This window comes from Musca autumnalis, unplaced genomic scaffold (assembly GCF_047663935.1).
Source record: "Musca autumnalis isolate F117 unplaced genomic scaffold, ASM4766393v1 scaffold_2, whole genome shotgun sequence".
Taxonomy (NCBI): Eukaryota; Metazoa; Arthropoda; class Insecta; order Diptera; family Muscidae; genus Musca; species Musca autumnalis.
Window position 1 is genome coordinate 114,260,599 of NW_027411755.1, and position 24,437 is coordinate 114,285,035.

The following is a 24,437-nucleotide window of genomic DNA, read 5'->3' on the forward strand; positions in this document are numbered from 1 at the left end:
ATACAGAAGTTCAAATTGGGACAATGCACTGACTGTATTGTCCCCATATAAAAGAGTGTCATGTGCGGTGCCTAACTTTAAATGAAAACCACGTACACCTGGGAAGTTTTATTGCGGAATCTGAAATAGGAATGTTCATAGAAAGAAAATGTCGTTACATTAGGACTATTCCAAAACATTATTGGTCCACGTTTTGTACATTTTCCCGATTTCCGAACTTGACCTGCCTGCAAACAAAGTCTTTCCAAAACTTCAGCGTCCTTTCTCAATTTTTGTAGATGCAAGAGTGATTACCGCAGACGGACAGACATACATATACCGACACAGAATTTTTCCCTGATAAAGAATATATATGGGAATTTCTGGGTGAAATCGGACACTTTCTCAAATGAGGTTTTTGATTTCCTTAATTTTTTCTGTGGTGATGCTGCTTTTAAACAAAACATTTAGTATATTTTCAGACTTTTTTGACTAAAGGTTCCAGAGATATCGGGCCTTGAAAAAGTCGAATTTTATTTTTTAGAAACCATTTTGCACTGTGGGCTTGGATGCAATTTTCGCGATTTAATATTTAAAATCAATTTTTATCAATGATTGTACTCTTCGATTTTCTTGAAATTTTTTTGAATTAAACTACGATTTATTTCTAAAATTTTAAGTGCTATTTGGTAGTGGGATTCGAATAATTGCTACTTTTTCATAATTATTTAAAATTTGTCAATACAACTTTTACTTTATATCAATGTGAAACATTTGTTATTTCAATGCATTACAAACGGAAAAACAAACTTTATATGTATATGAAGAAAAGACAAAATTTTTTAGTTTTCCATAAAAAAAAAATTAAAAATTTTTTTTAAGCTACATGAAAGATTTTTTGTACATAGATTGGGAAAAAAATCCCATTCTTAAATCTGTTCGAGATACTAATTTTGGTTGTTGCGCGCAAAAGTTATGGCGGTTTCAATTCTGATAAAAAGAAAAAAACTTTAAATGACTCTAATCATTATATTGAGAAACTCTCTTAATTAGGGGCTCCCTACGTAATACATGATTACTGAGGCCCCATAACATTAGTGAAAAAGTTTTAAGTTTTCGCGGAAATTGAGAAAGAGTTAAAAAAATTGGTACTTTGCAACTTGTTTTAATAAAATTCAAGATGTTTACGCATCCTAAAAATATTTAAAAAAAATATGTACGTAATCTAAACATCGCGATGATTCAAATGAAACCAAAACTATACAAATCCGTTTAATGGTTTGCATATTATAGCAAAAACAAAAAGATACATATATTGAGGAAATTTATAAAATTTTTGAAAGAGAAAATATTTATTAAAATTTATTTTGTGAGTTAGTTGAAAAACTGTAGGAAAAATTTGTCGGAGTTATTCTTCTATTTTAGAGAAATTTCACGCAAAAAATCGAATTTTTTATTCTAATCACTCCTCGAATACACACTAACATCTAAATTAAAATTTATCTTGTGAGTTAGTTGAAAAACTGTAGGAAAAATTTGTCGGAGTTATTCTTCTATTTTAGAGAAATTTCACGCAAAAAATCGAATTTTTTATTCTAATCACTCCACGAATACACACTAACATCTAGCGGAAGATATGGGTATCGTTCAAATAAATGTTGGGTTCCTTTTAATGGGGTATACTCTTGAAATAAAACTGTATCGAGTAATGTTCTTTTTGAAATGCGTGTAAAACGCGAAATCCTCAAAATCACTTTATGCGCATGCGGTTTAACAACACAGCGAATTCTTCTCTTTTAATTTGTACACATTTGCTAGGATTTACTTTGGCCGCTAAGATGTAGCATCATCTGCAGTTTAGTGTGCAACAAACTGTATATCGCTTATAATTTGCACAAAGTGCATACACTTTTTATGCGCATCCGATTTCACTATCATCCATGAACAAATACATCGATCTAAACCTATTTCGATAAAATCCATCAAGAACCGTGGATGTATCATCACACACTATTTTTGGGATAAATCGGATAAAGCTCCCATGGCACTAAATTTTTTAAACCACTGTTTTCTCAAAAACTCGAGTGATGTGTCAGTTTCTTCATTGAAAAGGAAACGATCCTCAGAAAACGCGATTTAATCCGCGATATTTTCAAAAACATTTTTCGCAAATTTTTAAATTTTTGCAGTAGCCATTTCCGCCGTTCTAGTAGATGGATTTTTACGATCTGTGATTCATATGATCCGGATCGTCGAAAAACTAAAATATCGCGGGGTATCAGCACACTCAAAACGAAATTGTAAATACTGTACCCAAAAAATAGGTTTTTTAGAAAATATATCGCACTAAATTTTGGCTTTTGGCAGTAGATTACTCTGCTGCTGTGTGGGCTACATACTCAATATACATACCAGATTATGCGAAATCGCGAGTTCTTTAATCCTATAATTGGTTTTTTGAAATATCCGAATGCGCGTCCCAGTTACATAAAAAATACAAAAAACACCTGAAATCCGGCTTCAAAATGTCAGCATCGATTAAAGGTGGATGCAGTGGACTTTTTGGAAAGTGATACATTAGAAGTGTAATCTTCATTTTGTATTCTCCTACTTTTACTTTGGACAGATGTCCGTCATTTGAATGGTTTAATCAGAAATCGAAAAGCAATGTAAAAAACCTGTTTAGCTTCAACGTGTTTTTACCTATGTTTTTTCCTTTACGCGGTCGTAACTACCACGTAAATTAATTTTTTTTTGCTAAATTTTTGAGCTTTGTACAAAAACATCTAAATTAATCCAGCAATAGTCATAGTTACTGGTAAACTACAATAGTTCGCGTATTATAATAGTGCAAACCTTGGCTTCATGGAAACTAAAAAATTTTGACTTTTCCTCATATACTCCATACTATGGTGGAGGGTATAAAAATGGAATAAGTGTGCCTATGTCAATGGTAGTGGCAGTTTTGAGATTTTTCTTGGCCAGAAACTTTCATGGGTTAATATTGGGAAAACTATATAAGTCGGCCTTTTTAATAAAATATTTGCAATCCATATATTAAAAACGACATATTTGGTCGTGTATCATTTTATGTCGAAAAAAATCAAATATATCATATTCTAAAGCAATAAATGGGTTGTGATCGGATAATCAGTCTTCTGAAAAAAATCACACTCACAAAAATACGTTTTAAATTAAAATTTAAATAACTAAAAATATATAATTTTCTTCGCAGATATACACCGAACAAAAAAATCATTACACCCATCAAAAAAAGTCATTAAATTGTGGTAGTCGGAAAAGCTAAAAATAATACATTCTATTTTTTAGAACAATTGAGGTAAATTTATCTAACTCTCTGTTGGTTTTGAACACACGAACTTCTGATTTGTAGCCAAACCAACTACACACCTGCCACGCGTACGAACGTTAATGGTTGTTCACACAAATGTATTTACATCAACATTTTGCTAACAAAAAACTTCCGTGCCGTCGATGAGCTTTGAACACACAGCTCTAGGATTTATAGTCGAATACACAATGTGTAAACCATTATATATGTACTGCCTGATAATTCGGAGAGTAATGAGCTCACATTACTAGGTAATGCAGAAAGTAATGACATGTACGTACTAAAATTTTGCTAAACATTTTTACAAATATTAAAAAATGCAAAAACCGTTTATAATTTTTGTCTTAAAAGAAATTACATTGTGGAAACTACAAAAAAGAAATGTTTGAAATTTCAAATTAATTTGAATAACAACTAAAACCCTAAAGGGGAGTACACACTATCAATCAAAAATTACAGCCAACGTACTTTTAGGACAATTTTCCGGCAAATAACAACTTTTATTTAGCGAAAAACCTTTTAAATACAGTATATACGGTATTATTAAGATATTACAAAAGAAATTTTTCATTGAGGCTTTGATATTCACGAAATAGACTTCGATGACTGTCAGTTTTGCTTGTCAATGTGTACTATACTAAAAAGGCCTCGACACATGGCATTCTTGCTGAAGGCATATCTGATAAAAGACTAAAGACCACGTTTGACCTAATAATAATATTTCAGAATCACTTTTGAATTAGGTCGAGCGTGGTCTTTAGTCATTTACCAGATATGACTTAAGCAAGAATGCCATGCTTCTTATGTGTCGAGGCCTTTAGAATAAAGTGTGAAAATGGTATGGGTTTTAGATACATCTTTTCGTTATTCCTATTGATCGATCTTAAATCAGTGTTTGGTATCGTTCAAATTCCACAAGACACCATACAGTCTATGTACTATATAAATACAATTGAGCTTCTTATACCCTACAAATACCATTTTCAATTAAATCTAAAGCGTTTTCTCAAGCACACAAATTTGTTTTAATTGATAATAGCTTTTACTAATTCAACGGAGTAAAATCTGTAAATACCATTGAATTTCATCCATGTTTTAATTTTGTACTCATTCCAACCAACGGCTATTGACTAACGAAACGAATTGAATATTTTACATTTTTCAACAGCCTGCGAACGATTAAAGCGTTTTTAAAGAAGGATAACAAACACAAATCACAATAATAAATTTCATTTTACGTTAGGCCCAATACTCGATTTTATTTCAATTCCATTCACATTTCAAATGGTTCACAGTGAAAATCAGAGTTTATTTAGCGTCGTCGTCGTCCCCACGCCATAGACAAACAGCCAAACAGGATATGACAAAAATACGTGCTGGCAATGGAATAAACGCACAATCAATACAACTACAACAGCTGAAGTTCACACAAAAAATAAACCGATTTTATTCTCACCATTATGAATGGCAAATTTTGGCTATGGCAGCAATAGTACTCTGGATCCAACTAAGGATTAGTTCGAGCAAACGAATTTATTTCAAATGCCATACCAGCAGCACATTGTTGAAAATGTCGTTTTGTTGAATTTTCAATATTCATTTTGCCATCAAGGGGTTATACGGAAACGGATAATAATAACGTCACAAAGTACTGAAAGTGAAAAATTCTCACGTCGCAGATTTAGTAGGGTACAGCGACCCGGGGTACAGACACACAAACACACGCTCGCACCAAAGCACACTGGTACTAAACACTCTCGCGTAGTAATGGCATCCGTTTCCTTTGTGGCTGTGGATAAAATATATGTGGAATTTACATAAAAACTCATTTTTATGGAATTACCGAAGCAAAAAAGGGTATATAATACGCTTTTCTATGGAGCTGCCTCCCATATAACCTTGAAATAGAAATGTAAAACCATATGACAATCTACAAATGTGAATGAAGCAATTTCACCATAAAGGCATGGAAATTTGAATGTTAAAGACTTTAATTATAATAAGTTGCGCTTGTGTTAGATAAGAAGAGGTGTTGGTGGCAATCTGATGTCAGGCATTGAAATACATGATGGTATGTGGTTTTATGAAAATGGTTTATTTAAATGTTGGAATTTATTTCGAGTTGCATGATTCTATTTTGAAAATGTCAGACTTTGAAGTAATTTCGTATTTAATTGTGGATTCACTTTACGGTTAAATCAGTTAAAAATTTAGTGAGGCGTAGACACGAATCGGTTTTCTCCGAAGCGAGAGAAGAAAAAGTCATCACCCTAGAATCCATACTACACTATCATCCGGAGAAAACTCCCTTGTAGTGCGATTCTCTAACTCATTTTTTGAGTTACCGACAAAAATCGATAAAATTCACAAATGGTAAAATTTACATTTCACGATTTTCTTTGTCAAAGTAAAAATAGAAACCAACTAAATAAGGATCATCTCACCAGTGTATAACTTTTCAAAATTTAATCTGTCTCTACCATTAAATGATGCTGACATTTTGAAACCAGATTTTAAGAGTTTTTTTTTTTTTGAAAATTTCGTCAATTGTGTTCGCAAGCTGGTTTTTTTAAATATCATGTATTGGATTGTAGAACTCGCGATTCTGAGTTGTTTGATATATGTGTTGTGAATGTAGTCTACACAGCTTCGCAGAAATCTGTATCCAAATACGAAAATTTTGTTTTAACATTTTCGGGCCTAATTTTTACAATTGTTCGATTTACTCGTACTTGATTGCTAATTTCAGACTTTTATGTTGCAGATCTAATAAATCATTACTCGTGAAAAACCATCTACTAAAACGCGAGATACGAGAAATTCCAAGGTAGTAAAATCACCTAAAATTGTTTTTGAAGATATCGCACATATTATTCCGTTTTCTGGGGGTCGTTTCCACTGCAATAAAAGAACTGGTACAGCATCTTCGTTTTTGCGGAAACAGAAATTTAAAAACTTCACTGCTAAGGGAGCTATATTCATTTCATCCCAAAAAATAGTGTGTAATGCTACATCCACGGCTTGATCGCCTTGAAATATATATACACTAGCGGTCATCTGAATAGGTTTGAATTTTTTTCTTTTTATATGTTAAGGTATCTTCTTATGTGTTCGTATTGCAGATCCATACTATTTAGTTTTTGAGAGTCCTATACTATGCCAACATTCCCAAGAAAAAACTTGACGGTGTTGCCATATTTTCGGAAAGTATCCCAATTATAATAAAAAATGTACAAAAAAGTGTCCAGTTTTTGCGATCATCAGAATAGGTTTGAATAAAAAAAAATTGAAAAATTGTATTGCCCAAGCAAATATTGCGCAGTTTTTTGGTTTAGTTTAGTAAAATGGAACATTCTGATCAATCCTACAACAAATTTGACCCGCTTTATTTGGAACGTGGGTTCAATTCTCAACATGGAAAAGTTACCAAGAACTTTCAGATAAAATCAAGAAATATTTAAACAAAAACGTTTTATAAACTTGCTTTAAATGACTTTTTGATTTCGTTAGATATGTTCTGAGCTTCGAAAATTGTCTGAAAGCAAATACCAAGTGTAGCCATATTATTAGGATCGATAAATTAGAAAGGTCATTGAAAATAGTTGGTATTTTAGTTCAAGTTTCATTTTTTAACTAACCTTGCAGAACAAATTTATGCATTATCATGCTCACAAATCCACCATAGTTGCCCACATGTTTCATAAATATTCGAAAATTGGTATGGAAGAATGTTTACTTGACGACAATAAAGTAGAAAATTGTAATTCAAATTTAAGTCAAAGGGGCATGATATCACCGACTTTTATAGTGCTGTAATACCTATATAGTCAGGTCAAAAAGTTTTTTTCTGTTCATAAGTCATAAAACAAACACGAATAAGTACAAAAGAATGGACTACTGAGGTTATACAGCACTATAAAAGTCGGCGATATCATGCCCCTTTGAGTTAAATTTGAATTACAATTTTCTACTTTATTGTCGTCGAAGAAACATTGTTCCAGACCAATTTTCGAACATTTATGATACGTGTGGTCAACTATGGTGGATTTGTGAGCATGATAATGCATAAATTTGTACTGCAAGGTTAGTTAAAAAATGAAACTTGAACTAAAATACCAACTATTTGTAATGACCTTTCTAAATTATCGATCCTAATAATATGGCTACACTTGGTATTTGCTTTCAGACAATTTTCGAAGCTCAGAACATATCTAACGAAATCAAAAAGTCATTTAAAGCAAGTTTATAAAACGTTTTTGTTTAAATATTTCTTGATTTTATCTGAAAGTTCTTGGTAACTTTTCCATGTTGAGAATTGAACCCACGTTCCAAATAAAGCGGGTCAAATTTGTTGTAGGATTTATCAGAATGTTCCATTTTACTAAACTAAACCAAAAAACTGCTCAATATTTGCTTGGGTAATACAATTTTTAATTTTTTTTTGATTCAAACCTATTCTGATGATCGCAAAAATTGGACACTTTTTTGTACATTTTTTATTATAATTGGGATATTTTCCGAAAATATGGCAACACCGTCAAGTTTTTTCTTGGGAATGTTGGCATAGTATAGGACTCTCAAGAACTAAATAGTATGGATCTGCAATACGAACACATAAGAAGATACCTTAACATATAAAAAGAAAAAAATTCAAACCTATTCAGATGACCGCTAGTGTATATCGATGTAGATTTTCATGTAATCTTACATAAAAATATAATGCAGGATGTGAATTACTTTCAACTTCAAAACTAAATTTTACTGCTATGCCTAAATACGACCGTGTTCCCAGGGCGTGTGTGGTGAAAAAAGTAGAACACATGTATTCTTATGAGAACTACCGAAATACGTCGAGCGTATGCTTTTTGTAAGTTGAAAATTTTCAACTTTGACAGACGTACGATATGTTATTGTATGTATGTATGTGTGTGTTTTGTATTTTGAAAACAAAAGCCCAACAAAACATGAAATACAATTCATTGCAAAGGAAAATTATTTGTTTTACGAATGAAAACATTTAAGTAAGTTTCGGTCGCGGATTTTGTGTTTTAAATGTGATTTGGGACTCAACGTATTTGGGTAATACGGACGCTCAGAGAGCGTTGTTTTGGTAGGTTGGTGAAATATTTGTGTACGTCCCGTCGTTTTTTAGGTTTAGCAGTTATGCTATGACAATATTTTTTTACATACTCGTAGGAATAATTCTTAGCCTACTAAATATATATACTTTTCATACTAAGTGCTACTTACCACAAAACTCCTCCCCAGTCACAACGCTTGGTCTTTGAAATTCTTCCACATCGAAGGTTTCAGGTGGAACAATAAGTGGTTGTGATCCGTCCTCTGGATTGTCATCATTTATAATTGCCATCATTAATCCACCAATTTCAATTTTTGAGCCCTATTTACGTCGAGCAAAAATGTTTTCTCTCCACTGATTGTAGCGGGGAATGATCCGGTATAGGGAGGTTGCAATGAACAAATTTAGCTTGTTTTAATAATTTGGAATTGCCATGATGTTGGCCTTTCGTTGATTCGACCTTACTAATATTATCTTTAAATAGCGTAACTCATTCTGAATTTCAATTTTTCAAAGGTATCTAAAAATTGCTGCTTCCGCCATTTTATACGTGAAACTGACATCCCTTTCGAATAAAATTATGCAAAAATTACATCCGACAAAATCCGATTCTTCGCGATACAGCCATATTATCATAAACAGTTTGTAAGAAAATATCATGTTTCCTGATTTTGCCTCAGTTCACCAATTGATTTTATTTGACTGTCTGTCTCGTGTTATTTTTGTTAATGCTTTGTCGAAAACACTGCAAAAAGCTTGAATCTTATATAGATTTGCCGATAGATAATGCCTCTATTTTTGATTGTTGTTATATGTATGATGAATTCAACCTACAAACGTGTCAATTTATGACATAGTGTATATTACATCTTTTGAATTGGGACTTAAAAAGTGACCAATAGACTTCCTTTTTGTGAAAAAAGTTTACATTTTCATGATAATGGCTCTGCTTTGATTTGGTTGGCAGATGTTTTCAAATCTGAACCGATTTTTTGTTTAAATTGCTAAAACTGAACAGCGACCTCAGAAAATATCGCATATTAAAATTGAAGGCTATTCAATTAAAATATACTTGAAGTACTTTAATCCATGATGCAAATACCAAGTGACCCAAAGGGCGAATTTAGGTCTTCGTTTGCTGTCAAAACACATTTTTCAATTAAAAATAAATAATAAATATTTCACTTCTATCAAGAATATTTGCGTACAACATCTTTATTTTAGCCTGGCAAATGATATTTCAGTTTTTCTTGGGTGGCTTCTTCGCACAAAATTTTGACAGCACGTGAAGACTAAGGTCTGAATTCGCCTTCTGGAAAACCTTACTAAATCATATTTGCTTTAATCCTAATTATGCCACCAATAGTTCACGATCGATTTCTTGGAGTAGAATACGAGCAGTTTCCATTCATCATGAATGAGTTTTTTTTTGAAGACAGGGCTCATACCAGTATCTCTGCGTCTACCATAAAGAAGTCTCGGCGGAATCAACAGAATATGGCAAAAATGCAGGGTTTGCAAGCTGGTTCTTGCATACTTCATTTGCCTTATTCTGTAGTCCAAATTACTAGCATTTTATCGTTCTTCTTTTGACCACTTTTTAAGGCATTTAACATTGCTTTAGCTTGACGGGCTTTCCGAATCGACTTTTTCATTAACATTTTGGGACTATATGAATTGCAGAAAGAAACTCGTTTTGGAATAGGGTCATCTTGAGTAACAAAGGTATGTACCCCAAAAATTCAAGAGAACTTTCGCCAAATTCACATTTTTCGCCGTTGATAATTACGCCATAATCTTGTTACCTAGAGAATATGTTCAATATAAGCAAACATTAATCTAGTACTCATAAAACCTCTTAAATAAAGCGCTGGAATATTTGCGTAGTGTTCGCTATTCCAACTGCAATACGCGCAAATACAAACAGTTCCAACGTCGTAATTATCTCAGTTTTTCGGGACGTCTTCTTCAGCTTCAGGAATGCTTTGACCAGGTCAATGCTTGAAAGTTCTTTTTTTTGTCAGCTGGCATGTGTATACCAAAATTTCTGAATATTTGCATACGTCCTCCATTAGTTGACTTTTCCGATTCAATAAATTCATTCAGCAAGGCTTTCTTAAGCGTTTTATATTTTTCATTCTCCATCTCACATGACTTAAATATTGTTCTCCATGGAGTCAACTATAGAGTGGAATTCTGTTTCTTTAGAAAATATTCCTGCTGTTATCAATTGAGATGCCAATTGGATAAACCATCATCTTTGATTTTGTCGCCAAAATGGAGGAAAACGGAATATTTCAATGAATTTTTTCAGGGGAAAAGTCTGAAAATATTCGAATTTCTTCAGATCGGGTTCAGCAGTGTAGTACGGACACCAGTGTTCAAATTCAAAACTAAATGTTATTCTATGAAAATATTTTGTTGATTTTTACATAGGAATATTTCTTAGCCTACTTAGTATTTTTTGCACCTGAGATGAGGATAGATCATGGCCCTTCTTTAATCTTATCAGACCGTTACTTGTTATCTACTTACTTCTCTTCTGCATGCGTGAATCTCTAAAAATAGTTCAGTTGAGTGGACACACTTAGAGATGGTATTTACCCGCTAAATACCCACGCGGTGGATAAATACCGGGTAAATACCCATTTGTGGGTATTTATTTGGGTATTTACTATATTGAATCGCAAATACAACATCTTAGACCCTACTTCTGGGTTTGGGTTATGAAATCGATTCAAAATGGATAGTTTTACAATACTTTAAACAAGTGGGTAAATACTTGGGTAAATACCCAAGTGTTGGGTAAAAACTCATTAACTGCCGAACCACTTGACGTAGGCTTACAAAATTTGGATTACATCTTTCTTATGTCAACAGAACTTCTGGTACTGAACATGGGGTCTCTGGGTCCATGTTTTGATATAGCCCCCATATAACCGTACCTCCCGATTTAAGGTATTTTTTGTCTATTAGCCACATTTTACAATAATATTGGCTGTAGCTTGGCACAGTGAATTCTCAATGTGTAGAAAATATCCTTGCAAAAATTTGTCAATATAGGTCCACGTTTTCTAATAGCCCCCATATAAGGGTACCCCGATTTCGAGCATTTACCCAAATTTTGGGTAAAAACTCTTTAACTGCCGAACCACTTAACGTAGGCTGACAAAATTTGGCTTACATCTTTCTCATATCAACAGAACTTCTGGTACTGAACATGGGGTCTCTGGGTCCATGTTTTGATATAGCCCCCATATAACCGTACCTCCCGATTTAAGGTATTTTTTACCTATAAGCCTCATTGTACAATCATATTGGCTGAAATTTGGCATAGTGAGTTCTCAATATGTAGAAAATACCCTTGCAAAAACTTGTCAACATAGGTCCACGTTTTCTAATAGCCCCCATATAAGGGTATCCCGATTTCGAGTATTTACCCAAATTTTGGGTAAAAACTCTTTACCCGGGCGAATTGATTTTAGTTCCCATAGGATATTAGCTTATGTTACAAATTTTTTAATTTTTGAGTAAAATTTTAAGCTGTTTTAAATTGTTCAAGAAATATGTAAAGTAGTTGGAAGCATTACAGAGAATTATTAAACTACATTGGTATACTTATCGTTCAACATATTTGAAAATATAAAAATAATGAACAAGTTAGTCTTTTTGAGCAATTTTATGCATAGTTCTTGTTAAGTTTTAAGGTGTTGTTTAAGCGTTTAATCAGAATTTTAGGTTGACGGTGTTACTGAGTTCAGAACAATACGTTTATTTGTATTTATTGAACGTTTGTTTGTAGGTCGAATACTTTGGCTTGGCAACATCCAGAAAAAAAAAATTTTGCGACATTTTGTTTTTGAAATTTTTTATAAGAGCAATTCAACAATAAAATGTAAAACTGTTGCTTAATCTTTGTGGTTTTAATTGTTTGTATATTTTATTTTGTTTGAAATTTGCAATAAAAAAATCTATGTATATCAACCATTTTTTATGATATAATTTCTGTTCCACCGCAGTGTCGTAAATGTCTATAGGACAAAAGGATTTTTCTGTCGAATTTTTATGTTATGTTCGACCTTTCGAATGTTGATAAAATCAAGATTATTGAGCTTGAGGTCAATGTTTATATTTTATTAGCTGACCCTGGTGCGCTTCGCTACCCCAAATAAGGTAAAATATATTTTGACAAATTTATTTGTAGGCCAATTTTCGTCACTCATTGCAACTTTCATTAAAATCGGATATATAAAGCGTGTTTGGTGCATCAAATACATTAATCGGAGGAAAATATATATGAGAGCTATATCCAAATCTGAACCGATTTCAATATAATTTGAAAATTTTATTTCTAGACCCAATTCCGTCACACATTCCAAATTTCATTGATATTGGACATACATAGCGTGTTTAATGCATAAAATACATGAAATCTGCCGAAAATATATATAGGCGCTATATGCAAATCTGAACCGATTTCAATTCTAGACCATTTTAGACCGAAAAAAAAAAAAGAAAAAAAAAACGCTGAATTTCAGAAATGTTTATAGCCTATGTTACTTTCAGGCCATGTAGTGATATACGAGTACTCTGAAAATTTCAGGAACATCAGTTCAGCGGTTTTTGAGTCCATAAACTTCAAACAAACAAACGTACAAACATTTTTCTACTTTATATATATATTGATTTATTACATATTATTTCCAATATTTCAAAATTACAATGAATTTCATCTTCAGAGATTTTTCTGTCGATTACTCTTTGAATAAAACCAGAAGAAAACGTCATAGAAACCCACAGCAATTGTATTTTGGGAAGTACTTTCAATGGATGCACATTTCTAGAAATGTTAATTTTTCCTGCTTCGGTAAAGGACCTTGTGACGACAAACGATATCTAAAAACTGATCGGAAACAGGTTCATCTTCGTCAACATCTCAACAAGTACCACTAGATTTTGCGGACAGGAAAATACCCTGAGCCTGTGTGAATTGAAACTTTCATCTGTAGACAGATCGAATAGCCACTACACAGCCAAAATCCTTAAACCCAAAAACTATGCATTAGTATATTTTCAGAAATTTGTAGCCATTTCGGACGTATGAACTTGCAAACAAAATAGGGATTTGTATCATTGATCACAAGTGTTGCGGAGGAGGTATGGAGAAATGGGCCGGACCGACATAGTTCATTTTTGGAGTAGATCTTATTTTGGGAGTCATTCCTTTTAAAAGATATAGCGCCCACCAGTCATTTCAGTTCGCCACAGTATAATTTTCAACTTTTGACTCTTATGTCAGGAAATATGGACTTGACCACGAAAAACTTAATACCGCTCTAAACTGCACTTAAACAACTATTTTGAAGGTTTGTGAGGGAGGTATCATGGCCCATTTTCGAGCAAAAACTAAGTTTGGAAAAAATATTACTAAATCCAAAGTTTGGACCAAATCTGTTGCTCCGTTCAAGAAAACTCGCGCATACCACTTTAGCTAAAATTCTTGAAATTTGGGGGGAAAATACCAGAAGAAGTAGACCGAAAAGCACCATCTTCGAATTTTGTATATATAAGGCTTGCTGAAATATTGCGATAAACAAAGTTTGGACCAACGCAGTATCCGGTTCGAAAGCTGTCGTGTGCACTAGCCACTACACATGATTACCTTAGGTGTTCTTTACAGCTTTCGGGCCATTTCCCCTGGAAGTATAGACTTGCCTCTGAAAAACTTGTACGGTAGTAATAAGAGCCCCGAGAACACTTGTTGCAAAAAAGCAAAGCGTTTCCAGAGAGTTTATTTTATATTTACTTATAACTAATTATTAGCATAAAGGAAGTGAAGCCATGACCATTGAAGTCTTAAGCTTACACAGCTTATCCATAGAGGTCTTAAATGCACTTCGCTGAAAATTTTTGAAATACTCTTCGGAAGTTTGCCGAAAGAGTAGATAGATCAAAATATCACGAAGGCCAAATTATGGACCGAATCGGTTTATCTGTTTGAGAATTATCATGCTCCCCAGGCGGCTACCCAGACGAACGGACATAGCTAAGTCGACTCCAAGTTTTCTGAAACAGATTTCTTCCAAACACCTTTTGGCCCTAAATCCACATCCGATGAGGCACATTTTGGCTAAAGGCTGAGAGTATAAAAAATGTAGATTGGGAAAAATTGTGTTTATGGATTTTTGCTAAAAGAATGTATAGACCTTGGATTGGGCGACATAATTTCATTTTAAACGAAGTTAAGACTGGATTCCAGAGATTCCCTTGTTCCTGATAAATTTATGAGAAGATCCAGAATTTCTATAAGTGAAGTCCGACGATTGGACGCCAAAATTAGTCTATTGACAGATGTACGATTTGGCGACAGAATTTGTCATTTACATAACCGCTATTAGGTGCTAGTATTTCTTGATGGATAGATTAACTATTGCTCAGCATTAGTTCTCGGCCTTCAGAAATTCTTTGCGATATGTAGACATCGGGATTTTGCATATTTTTGAAAATTGTAATGTTAAGATATTTGAAATTTAAATGTTATGATATTTCTAAGGTTTTCCATTGTATTCGCTTTCTTTTGGCCTTACCGAAGTGATATCACTGAATTTCATAACATTCACTGTAGTTGTGAATTATTTGATAAATGACCCGCCGAGAAATATATGGGATTATTAATATATTCATTGTTTTGACCATATATTAACTGTGACATATTGTCAAAAAAGTTCTAAAAGATAAAATTGGCCAAGAAGTCTTGCGCCATATGAACTGAAAAATAGTATTGAAAATTATTTCATCAGTAGAATAAGTCTAAAATAAGGTTAGCATCTTTGCTAAATATGACATTTTCGCTAACATGAACTTTCAAAATTTTGCTCAGGTGGGCCCCCCCGAAATGAAATCCTGGCTACGTCCCTGCCCGGTATTTACCCAATTTACCGGGTGTTTACCCATTGGGTATTTACCCACTGTCCATCTCTAGACACACTCAATAAATTTTATGCTTTTTCTCTGTATGTTAACTGAAATTCAAAGTAATTCCTAACAGGCTTTTAATCACAAAAATCTACAATACATTAAACGGATCAATCAATCAAACTGTATAAATGTCACTATATATGAATTTGCCACGTGAAGAAAAGAAATTAAATGACACTAATATTTAAGGTAGTGTGAGAAAATCAAAGAAAGTACTTGAAGAATTTCTAATGACATTTTGAAAATGATTTATGTTCTAAAGACAATTAGTGACAAAATTAAGATTAGTTTTCCACTACATATTCATTGTAGTTTATTTCGCAGGAAATTTGTGGTATTAAACTTTGATTTATGATTAAAATAGCTATATATTTCGGTACTTTCAATTGGTCTTCCAGGTATATTTTCAATTTCACATTAACAAGTCAAATTTATTATCTGCATATAAAACCCGGAAGATTAACACATTTAAGCCACAATCTCCATATTTAAATCTGTACTGGACATCAATAAAAACTGATTAAGTTTTTAAAATAGACTGCCAATTAAGTTATATTTAATAGTAGTATATTAATTTACGTCGAACTAAATTTTTTTCCAACATCATGGTATTACAAATTTAACATGTACGGATCAAGTTTCATAAATATACATACTGACCTACTTCTCGTTACATGTTTTTGTTTTGTGACATCGATAATACAATGCTATTGCCAATTTATTGGAAGTGGAGGACTAAAAGGAATTATATGTCAATAATGATTGATATCATTTATTCTGCATTATTAAAATCCTAGCTATTTTTTTTTTTTTTGAAAAATATACGCATATATGTACGCCATACAAAAATACAACAAATGTTGTTTCACGATTTTACCCTGTTATAAAAAGCAGTTAACTCGAATTAGCTTAAACTAATAGTAGGTTGTTTCAATATGTTTAGATAATCAATTAACTGTTTTTGCTGTCTGCGTCAAAAATGGTAAAAATCTGTGGCAATGAACGACATTTTCAAAGTAAGACATTTTCTTGAAACACATCATATTAAAATGTTTTAAATTAAATTTTTGATTTCTTTAGAGGGATTCTTTAACTCACTATTTGACTGCCGACAAAAATCGGTAAAATATAACATAACAAACTTTGTCCGTAAGTTAGCGACCAAAGTAAAGCTGTCGCTAAGTCCTACCGATACCAACAGTGTTCATTCATAATTTTTCGTTTTAATTTTAACGATTTTTGTTGTTAACCAAACATGGGATACAGAATTCAAATACTGATTTATGTGGGAGGCGAAGCCAAAGAACTTAGCGTTTACATACTATAAGTTTTGCATATGATTTTCGATTTCGCTTCGGCTTTTATTTTATCTCATCAATCGTTGAAAAACGATTTTCTTTCATCTATGTCTTCAGTTTTGGGAAGAGGAAAAAGTCAGCGGGAGCCAAGTCCGGTAAATACGGTGGTTAGGTTTTTGTTTTTGACCATTACTTCAAGGTAGTATTCCTTATTGACCTACGATCTTGTGGCAAGAATTCATGATGCACCACGCCACTGCAGTCGGAGAAAACAGTGAGCAAATCCTTCACATTTGATCGAACTTTCGGTCTTGGCAACAGGGGAGATAGTTGACGAACTAGCAAAGAAAAGGTTCTGACATGAAAAGGTTCTGGCTGGTAATCTCAGGACGTATAACAGCGTCCCACAGTGGGAAAAATACCGATCTAGCGTGCAGAAAATCAAAAAATGGACTTGAAGGAAACTATGAAAGGCTAGTACAGTATTGAGCTAGAATCCTGACTGTACTCAACGCCATATTTAATAATTAGAAATAGTTAATCGGAACAGAATAACGGTACATTTAAAATTGGTATTTTTTACAATGTTAAAAATTATGTACCTTTTTTAGCTGTGAAATTGCGATAGACGTGTGAATTCTTTGAATATATTATTGCAGAATCTTTTGTATTTATGATATACCATAATGGTATTTAAATAAATTAAATAGTTTTGTACCCATAAGTCATTTAAATTTGGATGTTTCGGGTAAAATTAATGTAAGGCCCATTTTTTAAAAATCTTCAAATAAAATAGGGTTTTAGGTTAGGTTTAAGGATTCGCACCCATCTAGTAGTATAGGTGACTGCTTCACTCGGAGACCGTTGGTCCATTGTGTTCATCCTGTGTAAGTTATAGATGAAGATTTAAAGATGTGAGGATGTTGATGCGGTATGGTGAGATGAGGATGATGGGGTAGAGATGATGGTGAAGTATAGGAGATGATGAGTTGATGGTGCAGTGCTGATAGGATGAAAATGTAAAGATGAGAGGCTTGATGCCGAGGTATAGATGATATTGTGCTGGAAAAGTAGAAAAAGTCTGATTAGTATTTAATAGTTAAGGACCTTTGCCAAGCCATGATGGATGTTTGGCAAAGTTGAGTAGAACAATGGGATCTATGTTAGACAGGAAGGTCAGAGTGTCTATCTCATATCTACCTAGTGTTCGGTATCTCCTTGTTTGCAACAAGGGATACCTACAAATCAGATGTTCGACAGTCTCTATCTCCTCCGCATCTTCACATAGTCTGCAGTAGCCAATGCCACTGTCGTCCCATTTTGAAGTTAGAGATCTCACTCTGCAGTGACCTGTTAAATGTCTCACCGCGATTTTCATCCTTTCAATAGACAGCGGAATCCTATGCAAATGCATATATGGTTAGGATGGTCGTAGAGAAAATCTGATTAGACAGAAACTCGTAAACAAATTAGGGCCAGAAATTTTTTGCATATTTTGCATATCGTGCATATTTTGACATATTTTCACATGTCTGCATAAAATGAGCATATGCAAACATATATTCAAGGAATTGTGGTCTAAACATCCCACCGAAATGGCTGAAATTTGGTATTAAGTCTTCGTTAGGGGTATGCAACTTTACAACTGAAATCTGTCCGCGTAGGTCCACGTCTTCATATAGCCCCCATAGAACGGTACCTACCGATATTCTGTATTTTGAAAGTTGTAGCCTCAATATCCTACCGAAATGACTGAAAATCGGTATTTAGTCTTCGTCATTCCACGTCTTCATATAGCCCCCATAGAACGGTACCTCCTGATTTCTGGTATTTTGAAGTTTGTGCCCTCAATATCCCTCCGAAATGGCAGAAATTTGGTATTAAGTCTTCCTTGGGTGTAAAAAAATTTCCACTCAAAATTTGTCGATACCTCCCGATTTTCGGTATTTTGAAGGTTGTGACTGTGGTTATACATTTCTCTATTTTATTGACTTGTCTGAAGAGAATTTTAAACAGAAAAATTGTACAAAAAAATTCAAAAATTTATGCATTTTGCATATGTCATATGATGTGCCCTCTCATTGAAGATCTCCCGAAGTTTGCTGATGTAGTAGCACATCGGTGGCCGGACGGTTTCATCAACTAATAAGTCGATAGACTTAGAGCTACCTCGTGCTTCTTCATCTGCTACCTCGTTTCCCATAATAATGACCCGGAACCCAACGTAGCTTTACGATATCGAGTATATCCTGCAGAGCTTTCCTGCAATCAAGAATAGCTCTTGAATTCATGGTTTTGATTTGAGAGCCTTGAGGGCCGCTTGAGTATCGACATATATAGTCACCGGTCCTGTAAGACTGCCTTCAAGCCCTTTCACCAATTCAGCTGCTTTCCTGATAGCAAGAATCTCCGCCTGAAAAACACTACATTTATTGCTGAGCTTGTATGAGTTTTTAATTAGTGGATTCTCGCAGTAGACGCCAGCGCCAGTACCTTCTACAATCTTGGACCCGTCTGTATATATTGCCAGACCGTCCAGAGGAGATATGCACTCAGCACATGCGTCCCTGCTTGGGAAGATGACGGTTAAGGAGTCAAACTTGAATGAGGTCGGCATATAATCGCTTACGCTTTAGATGGCTATGGGCGGATCTGTTTGATTCCTACAATCTCCACCATACTCCTTTCTTATCTATTTTAAGGATGAACACAATGAACCCCCGTGTGAGGAAACTGACTTCCGTCCTATTTCAGGGATTTTAAGTTTTATCAAAGATATAATTAGACATTTAGGGTTCCTTTTGGTCAAGAAATTTTTCATCCAAAAATCGTGTGGTATGCCTTCGCTTTGGAATATCCCCCATATAACAGTGCCGTCTGATTTTAGGTATTTTGAAGTTTTTGTCGACATTTTTGGCCCAAATTTAATGTAGTTTGGCATTAAGGTTTCGATGCGATGAAAAAGGAACATCCTCGCCAAATATCCTCTGCTCCAAAAATTTTGGTCTTAGGTCTACATATTGTACAACGACGTTTTCGGCTTAAATTTGATGTAATTTTGCATTAAGGTTCCAAGTGGTCATGATCAGGTTCGATGCGGTGCATTGGTTCAAAGGAAGTTCGAGCTTTTCATCAGCATTTGAATGAATTCCATCGATCCAATAGAGATTTATTTTCTGCTTTTACTCTCTAGATTATTTCTCACTAAATTATGTTTACTCTCGTATATACTCATATGGACAATGTTGCACGTTCTTTTCTGCGTTACCCTCTTATAAAATTCAGACGTGATTCACCTCAAAATATGTCATGTCAGATCACTTTCACCCATGATTGAATGGGTCTTTGGTATCGAACAGTTAGTAGGTTATCCTCCAAAAATAGCGGACATTGGTCTAACAGTACATTTGTACTTTCGCAACAGAAAGAAAACTAATTATTTCATTATTCATATTGTTCAGAGAGTTCATAAAGTTCCAACCGGCTCAACCAAATGCTTGTTTACTTGTTTGTTTTTAGTTCATCTGCGAATGGTATTGAATAGGTATTGGCTGGATGCTGTTGGACGAAATCGCTATTTTATAGCATTCTAATATAAAACAGTTGAGAAAGAGCTACCCTACGCCACTATTCCAGGGTATAAGTTCACAGCGAAATAATATTACATTTATGAAAAAAGCTACTTCTTAGATTAAATATTTTTTGAACATTCGATCATCGACACGAGAACATGAACCGAATTGAAAATTTAAAATTAAAAGAAAGGTAAAGGGTTATGAATTTCGGTATATTAATAGGTGGGTCTAGTACTTGTATTACCCTTTCCACAAAGAACACAACCCATTGCATATGTTCAATCAACACAAAGTGGCACAGATGTCATTTATTTGTCATTGTTTTTGTTTTTAAATCGATTTTAATAAATAAGCAATAAGTTTACCAACAATTTTACCGATTACTATTTTCAGCCCAGATGTTGTCCCGATATGGATATATGTTAGTCCGTACTTAACGCACACACAAGCAGTCAACATCAACAAAGCGGTATTGTATTATTCAAATGAACAAAAAAAATTAAATTTTTCAAAAGCAAAAATAATAAAAATAGTAACTGTGGAAATCTGTGTGGCTTACCATTTAACAACAAGTGGAAGTGATTTAAATTGTGCAAGAGAATATTAACAATAAAGCAACAAAAACAACACCAATATCACATCAACAACAAAAGCGGCATCATCACCATTGGCGACATCATCGTCACAATGACATTTTCAATTGAATTAAATGTACAGAAATGATCGCATTACAATGATTAAAGAGTTCAGCAGCAAAGGATAAAAGTAAACAAACACATCGACGACGCACATACACGCGGTTCAATTTAATTATAACAAATTAATATGTATGTATGTATCCTGCTACATACAAACAACATTGGCAAAGCAAAAAAAGAGAAAACAATGCAAGTGAGTAGGGACGAAATACGATTCCCCGAATTGAATTGACATATTTATTATGCACACACATTGTGCAAGTGTCGCTGTATTCAACAAAAATTCAACATCACACACTACCAACACATTAACAATTACACGTACACATTTACATTGCCACAAAAGTGCACAGATTAATTGATGTACTCGAATGTCCTCTTGAGAATTGTGAATGACCCATAATGTACGCTTTTGTGTGTATGCGTCCAACGAAGTGTTTAAAAAAATATGTATAATAACGATAATAAGTTAATTGTTAACAAACAGTGAACATGAAGTAAAAACAACAACAACAACAAACGCGTACAAAATACATTAATGTTCAACCACAGCAGGTGTTTAGTTCCTGCGGATTAATACTTATCTGCTAAGAGGAATTAGTTTTACAGGGTATTAGAGGGCAGCTTGAAAATAAAAACAAAATCAAAAAATATACCACAACACCTTATTGTATTATTTTTCGTAACATTATAATAGTACCACAAATACAAAATACTTTCTTAATTTACAACGCAAGTTAAAGCGGGTATTCTACAGCTTCCCACCACAAGCATCATCGCCATCACCAGCCGCCAACCAACTTTATTATTATTATTATATTTTTCCTCCGGCCGGCAGTGGTGAAGAGCAAAAGGACTGCCAACATTTGTCAACAAAATAAATAGCGACAGCAGCGAACATGGCGACCATAAAGTTGCTTATTATCGGTAAGTTTATTTTTGCAATTAAATCTTGACAATATCAACAAAATTTATGAACAAATATAACACACACACACAAACATACAAAAATTTATATTCCCCAATCACCTTGATTTTTGGTGGGATTTAAATGGCTGCTTAAGCAAGTTGTAAAGGACATGAAAATATTTTATTGCACTCAAGGGTAATTTTCCAAGTCAATATTCGTATTTATTTCAGTTTTTTTTTTCGGTGCGAAATATACGAAATATAATAAACAGTGTGCGGCCTATTTTAAATAGGTCTGTCTTTGGTTATGTACAGATATGTTAAGGCTAAACAAAACGAAATAATGTATAGGGTATTAGAAACAGGTGTATTTTATTAACAACAAAATATATAAATAAAGGTTGTAGACAGCGAGACCGACTATTTAATACACCACAGCACCTATCGCCAGACATTTCATGGAGGGGATTGAGTTTTTGAATGAATAAACTAACGTAAGTTTGTCAAATTGAAAGTCAGTTTGAGAAACATACATACATTTGTCTGTTTACCCAATATTTATAATAGGTTTCTGCTATGTTGTCTTATAACTCAAAATGTTGACAGTTTCTTGACACATTTCTTCCAATTAAAACTTACAAGTGAACAATCCAGTTATTTCTTGGCGACCAAGTATATATTTGTTTAACGAGTGCCCTCTACTTCTTTAACCGAAAATCCACTTGGATATAAAAGAGAATAATAAACATTAGACCAAAATAGCAGAACATAGTTATGCTACTTACGGCAGATTAGGGTTTTATCATTTATCGTTTTCTATAAATCATGTAAATTTTGAGTAATTGGTTACGTGGCAAAAAATCTGCTTCGGTGGAATGTGAAATGAAATATATTAACAAATTTAAGAAAGCGTCAAGTTCGGTGGTTCTAAAATTTTTATGTTACGGTATCACCCGATTTATACCCTCAGCAATTTGACATTTAGGGTTTCCAGTGATCAAGAAACTTTTCCATGAAAAATTATAGATATAAGTTTACGTTTTGTTATAGCCCTCATATAATAGTGACTGCCGAAAACAGATATTTTGTTTGTCTGTGGTAATGCTGCTCATCAATAAAATATTTCGGTATATTTTCCATTTTTTCGATCAAAGGCTCCAGAGATATCACGCCTTGAAAAAGTCGAATTATGTAAAAACTATATGCAAAGAAATACTCATAACTTCTTTAATATTGGTCCAATTTGGAAAAATTTTTTTTGTATTTGTTGTTGCTTTATCAGCTATTTAATAAATAATAGAAAAAAATTTGCACAGTGGGCTTAGGTGCAATTTTCGCTATTTAATATTTAAAATCAATTTTTAACAATGATTGGCCCCTTCGATTTTTTTGAATTTTTTTGTTTTTGTATTAAACTACGACCAATTACAATAATTTTAAGTCCTATTTGGTAGTGGGATTCGAACAATTACTATTTTTCTAATTTTTTTTTTTAATTTGTCAATAAAGTTTTTCTTTTCTAAAGTTTCTGCAAAATATGATATTTTACCAAAAACATAATTCGTTGCATTTATTATTATTTTGCTGTTGTTTTATTTAGGAATTTATCTTAAACATCTTAAAAACATCTTTATTTTTAGAATGGTTTAGAAATTGGTATACCAGCATTAGTGGGTATTACTGAATGAATTTTTTTTTGTGCCCGCGACATGTTTAAACATTACATATTTCATATTCCAATCCTCTTTCATATTTAAATAATCATCTTCTGAAGAAAATATCCCTTTAATATATGGATGCTCAGTCATATAATTCTAGAGCTGTAGTTATTTGATCATCAGTTTAGTTAGTGTATTGTCCGACTGGTACAACAATTGGTAATCCATTTTCAAAATCAAAAAATAACTCCGTTTTTACGATGTTTAAGATAATTTCCTAAATAAAACCACAAAACAGATGTTGAAAATTTTAATTTTTTATATTTTTGGTAAGGCCATGTTTATATTATAGACTTTTAACCTTCTCAATGAGGATTTATTTGACGTATACGCAAAGGAATTGGCATTTGAAACCCAGTGGGTTTGTTAAATCCGGTTATATATAAACGTACTATAAAATAACAATTGTTTCACACGGGTATAAAGGAAAAATTGTATTGAAAAATTTTAAAAAATTAAGAAAAAGTAGTAATCATATGAATCCCACTACCAAATAGGACTTATAATTTTTGTAATTGATCGTAGTTTAATACAAAATAATGTCAAGAAAATCGATGGGGTCAATCATTATTAAAAATTAATTTCAAATATTTTTTTTTTTTTTATTTTTATTAACTAGGTTATAAAGCAACAACACATCTTCTTCTTTATTTGCGCATCCGTGTTTCGGATATATGCGATCATATAATAATTACAGATTATTTTTTTATGTTTAACAAAAATGGATTTTTATAAATATAGATATCTGTTTTTGGCGGCATTCAATAAACTTCTTTCATTTTGATGTCCGGTCCATGTCAGAATATTTTTCAGCCAAGAAACTTCTTTTCTTCCTCTGCATGGTCTTCCA

The 24,437-nt window shown here is 33.2% G+C and overlaps 1 protein-coding gene across 1 annotated transcript in view; it reads left to right on the top strand.

Moving 5' to 3' along the window:
* LOC141394500 (uncharacterized) overlaps nucleotides 1–24,437 on the top strand; it is an 809,570-nt gene that overhangs the window by 21,371 nt on the left and 763,762 nt on the right. The window contains exon 2 of the mRNA XM_073969009.1: nucleotides 20,656–21,887. Within this exon, the coding sequence (XP_073825110.1) occupies nucleotides 21,860–21,887 (28 nt within the window). The 5' untranslated portion in view covers nucleotides 20,656–21,859. The remainder of the gene's footprint in view (nucleotides 1–20,655; nucleotides 21,888–24,437) is intronic.